This window comes from Notolepis coatsorum, assembly GCF_963971535.1.
Source record: "Notolepis coatsorum genome assembly, contig: SCAFFOLD_3970, whole genome shotgun sequence".
NCBI lineage: Eukaryota > Metazoa > Chordata > Actinopteri > Aulopiformes > Paralepididae > Notolepis > Notolepis coatsorum.
Window position 1 is genome coordinate 2,837 of NW_028171818.1, and position 12,749 is coordinate 15,585.

At 45.4% G+C, this 12,749-nt stretch overlaps 1 protein-coding gene across 1 annotated transcript; it reads right to left on the reverse strand.

Moving 5' to 3' along the window:
* Positions 1–5,326: 5,326 nt before the first annotated feature.
* Positions 5,327–12,746, reverse strand: LOC311248174 (rho GTPase-activating protein 29-like; the record flags this gene model as incomplete). The annotated part of the gene is given in 9 exon segments (XM_084339108.1): positions 5,327–6,717; positions 6,720–7,112; positions 7,115–7,508; positions 8,976–9,037; positions 9,040–9,203; positions 9,205–9,273; positions 9,860–10,092; positions 10,230–10,369; positions 12,674–12,746. Coding segments are annotated over 9 exon segments (2,067 nt in total), but the record flags the coding sequence as incomplete, so codon positions are not given.
* Positions 12,747–12,749: the final 3 nt, after the last annotated feature.

Below are 12,749 nucleotides of genomic sequence, written 5' to 3' on the forward strand. Positions count from 1 at the left end.
TGTTGTAGTTGGAGACCACCCCGGGGGACTCTCCCCTGGTGGGGTGTCTGAAACAAGGGTTGTTGACGTTGCAGAAGATGCCCTGCACCCATGGGAGGATCCCCGTGGAGGGCATGGCCTTGTTGGGGAAGTGGCCTGGAGGGACAGGACGGCAAGGGGCAGGAAATAAATACAGTATGTCGACTGTAAGACATTCTTAACCCTTTCACTACCACACTACCAAATGGTTAACCCTTTCACTGCGACAATACAGAAGGTTAACCCGTTCACTGCCACACGACAAAGGGTTAACCCTTTCACTACAGAAGGTTAACCCTTTCACTGCCACACTACTAACCCTTTCACACACTGTAGTGTGGTAGTGAAAGGTTAACCTTCTGTAGTGTGGTAGTGAAAGGGTTTTTAAAGGTGCTGTAAGTGGTGTTTTCTTGTTTAAATAAGTGTTAAGTAGCTCTACTTTCCGACAGCCATCACTGATATAGAGTGTTTGGTCAGTAACATGGGTCTCTCAGTCCCTCTTGCTCTGCAGTAAACAGAAAATACATTTCCTGGTATCCCTTCCCACTTTATCCAATCAGGAGAGAGAAACCTAGATATTTTTACTTATTTCAAGAAGTGTTGCTAAGCCAAATTTGCTTACTGCACTGGTAGATTATTTTACTTGTTGCAAGGACACATTTGCTTAAAACTAGTTTTTATTTCTTATTGTTGTCAGACCCATGTTACTGACCAAACACTCTTTATCAGTCAGAATGTAGAGCTATTATTTTAACCAAAACAATACCACTTATAGCACCTTTAATATACAGTACATGAATGTGTTGAGATGTGTGTGTAAGGTTCTGTGCAAAAAATAGAAGATGGCGTAGTATGGATTTCGAATCCACTTGATGAATCTACTAAATGATCACTAATTATCTACTCGTGAATTCATGAGTAAATGTATGAATCTACTAATTAACCCTTTTCACCACCACACTACCCAACTGGTTAACCCATTCACTGCTACAATACAAAAAGGTTAACCCTTTCACTGCCACACGACAAAGGGTTAACCCTTTCACTACCATACTACAGAAGGTTAACCCTCTGCATGCATGGTAGTGAAAGGTTAACCTTCTGTAGTGTGGTAGTGAAAGGGTTAAAGGAGATGGCCTAAAGTGGATAGTTGTTAGTAGGAACTTACATTCATGTTGCCTGTACAGTGGGTTGGCCTTCCTCAGCCACACCAAGCCGATGAACAGCACCACAGGCCAGAGGATCTCAAACCAGGAAGCGGATCTGGACAGAGACGGGGAGCAAGGAATAAATAATGCCCCCGCATGTCAATCAAACTCAAAACTGATCCAAGGCAAATGACCATATTCACACGGCAACCATTTTGCTCTCGTGTCATGCTCAGGTTTGGGATTCCTTCAATGTCTCCTTCAATCACTTCACGTTCAGCACACCACAGACACAGCAGTGCCCTTTTCAGCAGATACACTGTAACCTTAATAATCATAACTACCCTCATACTATAGTCTACCCCAGTGTTGTAGTCGAGTCGCTAAATCTCGAGTCCGAGTCGAGTCCCCAGTGTTCGAGTCCAAGTCCAAGTCCGAGTCGCCAAAGAAGAGCCAGAGTCAAGTCCGAGTCGAGTCCCCATTACCCTAGTCCGAGTCCGAGTCCAAGTCATCAAGGTTGTGTCCACTCCGCTCTGGCAGTCAAAGAGCTGACATACAAATAAATAAAAAAAAAGGTCTACATTAAACATAAATGACACAGCGGTCACCATTTCAAAGGGAGTTTATCTACTTTGCCATTAATATAGCCAGCCACCAATATATTATGACAAATGATTAGGGCCTATTACAAAAAGATTTATAAAAAAGATTATATTGTATTTATCAATTAACAAGTCCGAGTCCTCGTCTGCACTTTCCGAGAGTCCAAGTCATCTCATCAGTGCTCAATTCCAAGTCGAGTACTACAACACTGGTCTACCCATATAACTCTGTATCATATCATGTACAATAATGCTGTATGCCGTATACATATATTTATTCTTACCGTATATATATTTATCCACATGTCTGTACATACCTGCATATAATCGTTTTTTACACATCTGTAGATAATACTATATCTATATCTGTACATCCTTACCTACTATTACTAGTTATGCTGATGGCCAGTATGACTTATCACCATAGTGTCTAGTGTCTTTATACCTGTATCACTGTACATATTAATACTACAACTCTGTACATACATCTGATTAGCACTATTACTCAGTAGTACTAATTTATATATTTTATACCCAGTTTAATCACATGTACATTGTATATTACTGTTGGACTTTACTGCTACATTTGCACTCTGGTTGGATGCCAAACTTATTTTCATTGTACTGTACTTGTGCTGTATAACGACAATACATTTTAATCTAATCTAATATTTTTAGTTAGTATTCTACGAGTGAAGCTGGCAGGTGGACATAATCTACCTTCTGTCTCTTGCGGAGAGTCCAGTTTTTCCATAACAGCAGGCGAATTTGACGCCCTGTATTCATCACGCCGCGACTCAACCCCTGGAAGGGGTCATCAGACTGTGATACACCTGGGGGAGGCAAGTTCAACACTGTTCACATACTAACAATCACCGTTTCACACCCGTACCAAACTCAACACTAGTCAACACTATCGCCACAGGAAAAGGTGGAACTGGTGTGTGTGTGTGTGTGTGACTAGTGAAATTAGTCACACTGTGATGTTTCATGTTCCACAGTGATTGTTCGTTTTCCTACACCGTGAAAGAATGGACAACATTTGTGAATCATTCGTTTTGGAATTTACAGAAAGAATCCCAAACTTGTCTCTTAGAATAGGAGGAACAAACCCCAGTGCTCCTCGGCGAGGATCCACTGGTGGACTAGCTGTTCAGTGTGTCTCAGCAGGGCATAGCCTGAGGGACAGTGTTGTGACTTCACGTTGTTTTATTCATGTATATTCTGAGCCATATGTATGTATTATACAAATGTTCTTACATTTTCTTGATAAAAAGTGAACTTAGTTTTTATTAGGTTTATTATCATATTTCTTCTTTTATTTTAAGAAACCATAAAAACCTATGTTTTGTTTTGAAATGATAATTCTACATTGTAATATGTTGTCAAATGCTTTGCTAAAAGCACCTTTGAATTTAAAGTGTGCGTGTTGCACCAATGTGTGTACTGTATGGGGGTGACAACATGTACATGTCCCCTATTCCACCATCAATGAGGGCCGTCATCTTCCACTCAAACAATTGTCAATCGACTAACAGTCATAGGATATTCTCGGCCAATTGAATAGCTGATTTAACCAACAAATCTGTAAAACGCCATTTCCCACATACGGCCATCTCCATGGGTCCTATAAATCTCATGCTTATAGTTTTCTTTGAAATGACCCATTCAGCATCGGATAAAATTAAAAATATATCATTAAAACGTATTATGCAAAGAATAAAATCGTAATCAACCAAGACCATAACAACCGAATAGTCGACTCATGGGTCTAAAAGGGGACGACACTGATAGCAATCGTATACATATAGGACATGCTGCACACATCGTTCCAAATGACACTGATCCGATTCCTTTTCTAGACATCGTATAAAACAGTAATTACTTCCACGGTTAGAATGTAGAGCAATTTGTTCAGGTTGAAATGCACAATACAGTCCTGACTCTGGAGGGGTTCCAGACGGCTGTAGCCAAGAGGTAAAAACACCTGTCGACAACAACAACAACAGGAGGCGAAACACTGAGAAACGTCAAAGAGAGAAGAAAAAGACTGTCATTATCCGTCTGCCTATTCTGGAGTCATCGTATTACTCACACAGTAATTAAGCGTGACGGGGCTCCTTTCTTTACGCAAGAGTATCACCAAGAAATGAGAAAAATGTGCCTCAACACCTGCAAGCATTTCTGAAGCCTCACGTAAATTGCCGCAAGGCGTCTGAATATTACATTTGATGAAAGAAAAAGATACTACAAAATAACACACCACAAGAACCAACCCCCCCATCATATTGACATGCTGAGAACTATGACCGCAGCCTTTTGCAACCTCATTACCGCCGTTATCTTATGCCGTCAAGTCAACACACGCAGGAAAACACTTTACCCCTGAGAGCCTTACCTCTGGTAGAAAGATATAAAAGTCAAACGACATCTAGAGAAAGGGGTGGACAAACGAGAGAAGTAACAGCAGACATTTGAAGCCACGGTAAGAAGAAGAGCTTCGTCGGACAACACAGCAGCCCACTCTCCCCGACGCCTCCAGGGTCAGCCGCACTCCTAATCTGATTGCTCTAATCTCCCCAGCTCAACGTGGACCGGCAGGGGGGAGAGGAAGGGAAAATAAAAAGACAACAATCATCCGTTTTTGGACAGAATTCAAGTGGAATCAACTCGGGGGCGGGGGGGAGATGGATGAAGACCTTGTTTGTGTTGGAGTGTTTGTGTGTAGACTTTTGGCGCGGAAGGGGGAGGGGGGGTGGATAGGAGGGGGGGGGGGGGGGGGCGTTAAGAGAGGTTGTTGGTGGGTTCTGTGTTAAGCAGGTGTAGTAGGGTGAGTCACTGAGAGCGGCTCGGCTGAGAGGGGAACAGATGACACAAGTGATTATGGCCGAGACGGTGAAGAGGCTTCAACGGCAGCAGAATAGCAACACTGGAGGCTGCCGGGAGCCTGTGTGCACAATGGTAGCAGGTACCGGCTTTACACAGAGACCTCAGGTAAATGCGGGGCTTAGCGTGGTGTAAATATAGGCTACTACGCTCTATACCGCTGAGGCAGGCACCGGCAGGAGCCCCCTTCGGCAAGTCTCCTTCATGACACAGTTACACAACGTGAACTCAGCTGACGCAATTAACCCTTTCACTATCAATTAACCCTTTCACTATCACACTAGTTAACCCTTTCACTACCACACTACATACGGTTAACACTTTCTCTACACTACAGTTAACCCTTTCACTACCACACTACAGACGGTTACCGTCTGTAGTATGGTAGTGAAAGGGTTAACATGCTGTAGTGTGGTAGTGAAAGGGTTAACCATCTGTAGTGTGGTAGTGAAAGGGTTAACCGTCTGTAGTGTGGCAGTGAAAGGGTTAACCGTATGTAGTGTGGTAGTGAAAGGGGTAACCCTTTGTCGTGTGGCAGTGAAAGGGTTAACCTTCCGTATTGTCACAGTGAAAGGGTTAACCATTTGATAGTGTGGTGGTGAAAGGGTTAACGGCGGCGACGGGGTGGAGGCGCGAGGCGGAGTGAGGCGTTCACACACGTGTACAGAGGGTTTGAACTACACTTTTAATTTGCAGCAAGGACTGTTTGCATGTCTCTTTTGTATAGTCCGAATAATTCGATGAGACAAATTACTAGGACCGACATGCAATTGGAAGTAATGTCTGAATATAAAATGTAAACAGATACATGGGGTTTACATACAGAATCAGATGTACCAATCACAGGCTACACTGAGCAAACTACATACAAAAAAAATATATATAAAACCTTTCCAATAACAACCTCATATTAAAAATATGTCCAACCTTGTGGAATTCCATGCAATGCCATTGAAACAAAATTCCAAACATTAAAGGCACCATTAGAATTAGAACCTGCATTGAGTAAGTGCATTGTGTGGTTACAATAAAATAACATTACATACACAGCGGGAATCGATATGTACTTATTGTACATGTAGTCACGTGTACTTACACTGTATAACAGACTAATGATAGGCCCACAATTGCCTTACAATTCTTTACAGAGCAGGTCAACTGTGTGGCTGGTATTTCTTTAAAAAGTAAAATATAGTTTTATATAAAAAGAAGAAAATAAAACACACATCACACTTAAGACTAAGTGCATGTTCTGAATGTTTGGGAGGCTCAACCACTGCTCATGCTATGACTTAAAACATGTAACAAAGAATATATTATTTAGCACATATGTAACACTTTCACGGTTCATTTTCACAGGCGTGCACTTTCTCTCTCTCTCTCTCACACTCTCACTCACTCTCACCCTTCTGATAAAAACAATAATAAGTGTTTTCAATATACACTATGGCACAGCGATACATTTCTATTTACACGTGTAGGAATTCTTTTCATTCTTTTTCATATTTTTTTGGCTTATCACACTCAGACGAAATGCGCCTCCCTGTGCTCAAGCTCCTGCAGGCGTCGAGGACGCAGTCTTTGGTAGACGGGCTTGGCCTCGCCGGGGCTGAGTTCGTCGGGGCTGCCGGGAGCCGGGGACTGGGGGGGCGAGAGGGCGGCGGAGGTCGAGACCTCGGGGTCATCCGAAGTGTCTACAGAGTCCTGCGAGCGGAGCCTCCGCTGTGGGGGGCTGCCGGGGTGGGGAGGGGCTGACCGTGTGGGTGGGGGAGGGGCTGATCGTGTGGGTGGGGCTGCCGGGGGTGGGGAGGGGCTGACCGTGGGTGGGGGAGGGGCTGACCATGTGGGTGGGGGAGGGGCTGACCATGTGGGTGGGGCTGCCGGGGTGGGGGAGGTGCTGACCGTGTGGGTGGTGAAGGTGGGGGAGGGGGTCGAGGTCGTGCTGGTGGTGGTGGTGACGGTGGTGATGGTGGTAGTCCAGTTCGGCAGAGTCCTGGCTCTGCCCCCGGCGGAGAGGGGGGGTCTGTAAAAGGTTCCCGGCGGGGGCTGCAGAGTCCGGGGGCCCTGAATGTGATCGGGGCGCCGGCCGAGGAGACGCTGGGCTCGCTGGCCGAGCTCTCCGCGTCGCTCTCCCATCTGGAAGTCCTGAGCGGCTTGAAAGAGACCGTGTACGGGCTGTGGGAGAGGATGGTGCCGACGCTGCTCGCCGCCGGGCTTCCAGACGTTCCGGCCGGCGTCGGCGACGTTCCCGGCTGCGCCCCGGGGCTGCTGGCCGGCGGCAGGTTGCCCACGATCTTGGCCGTCCTCGCAGTGACGTCGTAGTGCTTGTACTTCCTGTCCCAGGTCCTCCTCTGCATGGCCTGCGTGTCGATGAAGGGCGTGATGTAGTAGGTGCTGACCCGCGACGAGCCCCCGGGACGGGTCTTCTCCGGCTCCGCCGCCTCCTGGATGGTGTCGGGACGCGCTCCCCCCGCTCAGCGGAGGTGGCGTCGGCGTTAGGGGCGGCGGCGTTCCGGACGTTCCTTTCGCTGACCTGGGCGGGGGTGACCAGGGGCTCCAGGGGCATGCTGATCGGCCGGGACACGAGTCTGCCGCGCTGGTGGCGTAGCTGGACCTTTGGGGCCGTGGAGGTGAAGGTGGAGGTGAAGGTGGAGGCGGAGGCGGAGGCGGAGTTGGTACTGGGACGTCCGAACACCAGGGTGGACCTCTGGAGCTCGCCGGACATCTGGACCCCGTTGAGTCTGTCCAAGGCGGAGACATCTCGTCTGTCGATGCCCGGCTGGACCTCCTGCACCTCGTCCAGGATGTGAGAGGAGGGGATCACCGACGAGTGTCTCTTGTAGACTTTGGCACTCTGCGGAGGAATGACACGAGTTAGGATTCATTTTAACCGAGCAGCAACAAATCAATCTCTTTGTAGTCAGATGCTGAAAATAACAGCAGGAGGATACAAGTCTCAATGAAAATGAGGGATGGGCAACTGATAGTCACTGGGAACTACCCCCCCCCCCCCCCCCCCCCCCCCCCCCCCCCCCCCCCCCCCACACACACACACACACACACACACACACACACACACACACACACACACACACACACACACACACACACACACACACACACACACACACACACACACACACACACACACGCGAGCTAGCTGGCTGCTGTCATTTAAAACAGTTAGATATTTGTGAGTCGCAGGAGGCCAACGTTATTTCCAGGAACAAAAGCATTAATTCCGAAAGTTCCATGGTTGATATGTCTAAACGTCCACGTTAAACGTAATTGTTTTCTTTTACTCAATAGGGAATTTGAGATAATCCAAGCCGTCATTGCTAACAGCGACCACTAGCGGACCCGGTTGGCGTATTTCCGGGAACAAAAGCATTAACCCTGAACGTTACATTGAAATGTGTGAGCTTAGTGACACAACATGGCAAACGTACAAAACGTTGCTACCATGTAACATCTCCAGTCTCTCTTTCTTCGTCCTTCTTTTCTGTTAACAGGCTGTTATGCTACCTGGCTAGCTAGCTAGCTACCTGTACCCAGGATGCCGTTCAGCGGTGTAACAGTTAATAGGGTCCCCTTTCAATACACTACACTGTGTATAGTTGCCAGTAAAAACAAGGGAAAACGATTAGATCTTTTATAATTTAACGACTATTCGAATATTCGACGGCCATTCCTAATTAAAACAAATCTGAAGGTACTCGGCGACCCTCCGCTGCTCCTCCTCTCTTGGCTTAACGTTGAAAATAGATTGTCTTTTAATATACTTGTGCTGTTCAAGTTGGTCATGAGCAGTAAAACTCCTGTTTTTATACATAATCAGATTGTTTTTAGTAATACTGTGCTGTGCACGAGCATTACACTAGAGGTTCCAGTAGTGGGCAGCTTGAATTGCCAGGTCCTAGAACCAGCGCATTAACTCTTTGGAATGGCCTGCCTCGGAACCTCTGCTGCATTTACAGTAGATTCACTTTTAAAAAGAATCTTAAATTGTTTTTAAATAGTTTTTAACACTGTAAAGTGTTAGTTTTACACTAATGTAATTTTAGCTATCTTAATTGTTACAGTAGTTTCATTATGCATGTGTGTACTGACTTTTAATAATTTCGTTTTTGCAATAGTGACTGTTTTTGTATGTTTTTTTGTGTGTGGACCCCAGGAAGACTAGCTGGTTGCTATCGCACCAGCTAATGGGGATCCCTAATCAAATCAAATCAAATCAAATCAAATCAAATCAAATCAAATCAAATCAATCAAATCAAATCAAATCAAATCAAATCAAATCAAATCAAATCCTCCTCCTCACCTCCTTGATGTCCACCAGCGAGGTGGAGTGCCGGCTGAGCTGCTGCTGCTTCTCCTGGGGGTGAGCCTGGGGGAGGCCTGGCCGGCGGCGGGGTGGCGGGAGGGGGACCCGGGCGACACGTCGAAGATCACGCGGTAGTGGCGCACCAGCAGCTCCACCATCAGCGCCTGGTAGGGGTAGTCCACCAGGGAGGACAGGGACACCTCGGCGTCCGTCTGGCGCGCTTCACCAGCGTGGGCCGAAGATGATGCCCAGGTTGCTGGCCGTCATCTTGTTCTCCTCCGCCTGCTCCGCCACTCTGGGTTAGGGGGGGAGATCGATTGTTTTACATTAGAAATAAATTCTTAGGAATGCTAAAACATACTCCAGGCACTTATTATGTATCCGTATGCCTATGAGTATTTAGTTAATTGCTTACTTTGTGTAATATTTCCATGTCTATGCTGATGAGTATTTATTGTACCGTATGTGTATGATTGTTGTTGCACTGACCAAGACAAATTACAATCAACGTTTCATTGAAATGGTGATAAACGATTAAATCTTGAATCAAATTTCTTATTTTCAGATAAAATTTGATTGCCTATATTTACGTCTTTCTACTATTACCTTGCCCATACCTGTAACCCCCCTCCCCCCCCCTCCCCCAAAGCTGCTATGATGCCCGGACTTCCCAGTAAATATCCCAGTTCTATGAATAGAAATATGAGCAATATGTACTGCTTGCTACTTCCTACGTGCCATGGGGAAGTGCAGGGTCCTGTGTCTGCTCTACGATGAGGAAGTGCCCCCGTCTGTGGGTCAGAGTTTGCGTGCGGACGGGGCTACCGTCGGATAATAATCTCGGTTGGGTTCTTGGGTTCTGCCCCCCCCGGCCTCCTCACCTGTGCAAGTGAGCCACCAGGAAGCGCAGGGTCCTGAAATGCGCCACGGGCAGCTGGCGGAGCAGGTCTCGGATCTTGAAGATGACTCGGTTCAGCGGGACGCTGAGGCTGGGCTTCTCCAACATCTGGAGCCTCTTGGCGGGCTCGGGCTCCTCCACCAACACCCGCTGGCACTCCTTGGCCAGGCCGATGAAGTCGTTGTAGTGGCGGTACAGGATCAGCGGCTCGGGTAACTGCACACGCGGGCGGAGAATGGCCGAGGTTAGGAGCAGCAGGGTCAAGGTAACGCACACCGAGCCGCTCGCTCAAAAGGATGAAATCGTGATATCCGTGGCCGAGTGATACACAGACATAACGTCGAGAGACCCACCTGTCTCAGGTAGAGCTTGAGGACGTTGCTGATGTCATGAGGTGAAAGGTCAGACAGCTCCACCAGCTCCTTGCCGTTCTCGAAAGCCTGACACAGCTTCTCGACGCGCGACTTAGCGCCGTTGACGCGGTAAATGCCCTATAATGGGATAAACAAGCAAATTCATAACTAAGCTTTTTAAAGCCTCGTCTTACGGAGCGAATCTAACTCCACAGCTGTTTCATGTATTTTAGTCACACAAACACCCAACAGTTAGATAATGAAGGCTTATACAGAGAAATGGTAACTAATCCATACGAGAATTAACTATAGTTAAACTATAGCATTCCTGTGGGTTTTTCACCCACACACAACAATTAGTATAGAAATACAGAGGGAATCACTATATAAACTATGAGAATGTGCTCGGTAGAGTGCAAACGTGAACAGGCTACAACATATGACAATATACAAATCATGCCAGTTAGGGTACCTTGGGTATACTGCACTTGTGTATATAATATATATTCAGATTCAAATGATTGATTGCCTATATTTATTTGATTTATTGTTATCTTTCTCATATTTCTATATTCAGAGTTAATTATATTGTTTACACCGTTTATTTATTCTCATATCTTTATATTCAGATCAAATTTTATTGCCTATATTACGTCTTTCTACTATTACCCTGCCCATACCTGTGCCTCCCCTCCCCATGCTGCTATGGTGCCCACATTTCCCCAAGGGGATCAATAAAGGAATATCTCTTCTCATCTTAAACCTCCGCCAAGAGGTCTGCCGACATTCTTCAGATTCGTGGTTCACACAGTTTGAGTTCATCAACTATCAAAATAACTGATATCATCAGTAGGATACCAAGAAGGATGACATGGTTCAGATGCCATCATGAATCATGATCTGATAAGCTGTTGAGTTCTGTTTTTAGTTCCGTGAGAATAGCAGCACCACGATTCAAACCCCACCGGGCTCCTGCTAGACACTAGGGCTGCAACGATTAGTCGACATAATCGACGACGTTGATCATAAAAACTCGTCGACGCAGAATTTTTGCGTCGATTAGTCATAAAAATAAAAAGAAATTAAAATTATATCATTTTTTTTTGTGCACTACCTATCTTTGTGAAAGTGGCTTCTCAGCTCTGGTCCAGCTGAAGACAAAGCAGAGGAACAGATTGGACATTGAGCATGACCTCAGAGTTGCTTTGTCTACCATCACCCCAGACTTTGAGACTCTTGTCAGGAGCAAACAACATCCCCAGTTAAACACTTCCAATTTAATTTGTATTATTTAATTTATTTATCTTGTTATGAGTGATTGTTGTATTGTTCAAATACATTTTGATTTAAAGTTGCTTAAGATCCAAATTCAAATGTTTCATGAGCCATTATTTTAATTTGCTATGGGATCATCATGTTATGTTAAGTTAACTGTTAAGGCAGAGGGACTGGACAACAGGGTGACATTCACAGGTGTGCAGCATGTGAGGTAAAACATGCATTGGAGAAGGAGCCATGCCCACAGGAAGCAGAGATTGAGGGTGTGACAAAAATAATCGTTAGATTAGTCGACTAATCGAATGACAAAAATAATCGTTAGATTAGTCGACTAATCGAAAAAATAATCGACAGATTCGTCGATTACCAAAATAATCGTTAGTTGCAGCCCTACTAGACACCACAGCAGGGGGTCACCAGGTTACATCCTCTTGGGGTCATGAATGTGCAAATCAAATTTGATGGCAATCGACAATTACTTTTTCTTCACAGACAGACAGACAAACAAACGTGGACGAAAACACAACCTCCTCGGCAGATACATGTATACTATATACTACTGCTTCACCATACAATAAATCTATAAAGTGTATGGAACAAAACACAAGGATGCTATAAATCACTACAGTCGTAAATAGAGAGTGTAAGAGAATGACAGTAGTACTACCCTACTACTACTAGTAGTAATTCCTCTAATAGTAACCGGGTCTCAAATACAAGCCGGGTCTCTATTAATGGCCGGGTGCGCTCTTGAGCTAAGCAATTATAAGCCGGCCTCCTAATACAAGCCGGGGTTACTAATATACTGAGCTGCATACTGAGCTAGTTACTTGATTTCACTTTGAAAACGTTGAAATGACCAGTGACCACCTGTAATTGCACTGTTTACTATTTCATACAGTACTTGGTTTCAATAAATGAACCCAGTACATTTTACTGGGTTCAAACTGACACAAAATGTTGATTTATTCATTATGATCCGTTTGAAAATTTGAAATATAGGCCTCCCTCTTATACAGGCCTCCTCCTAATACAAGCCTGGTACCCGCTACAGTTGAAACAAATACAAGCCGGGGTTACTATTAGAGGAATTACGGTATGTATGTTTTTATTATAGTTAATTTACTTATGGGAAGACGGGTCTACGACCATTCCCATGCTTTACCTTATGTTGAGGGCTCGGCTCTCGATCTCGGAGGTGCACTTCTTGATGATGAAGGGGATTCCGTCCGGGCTGTTCTG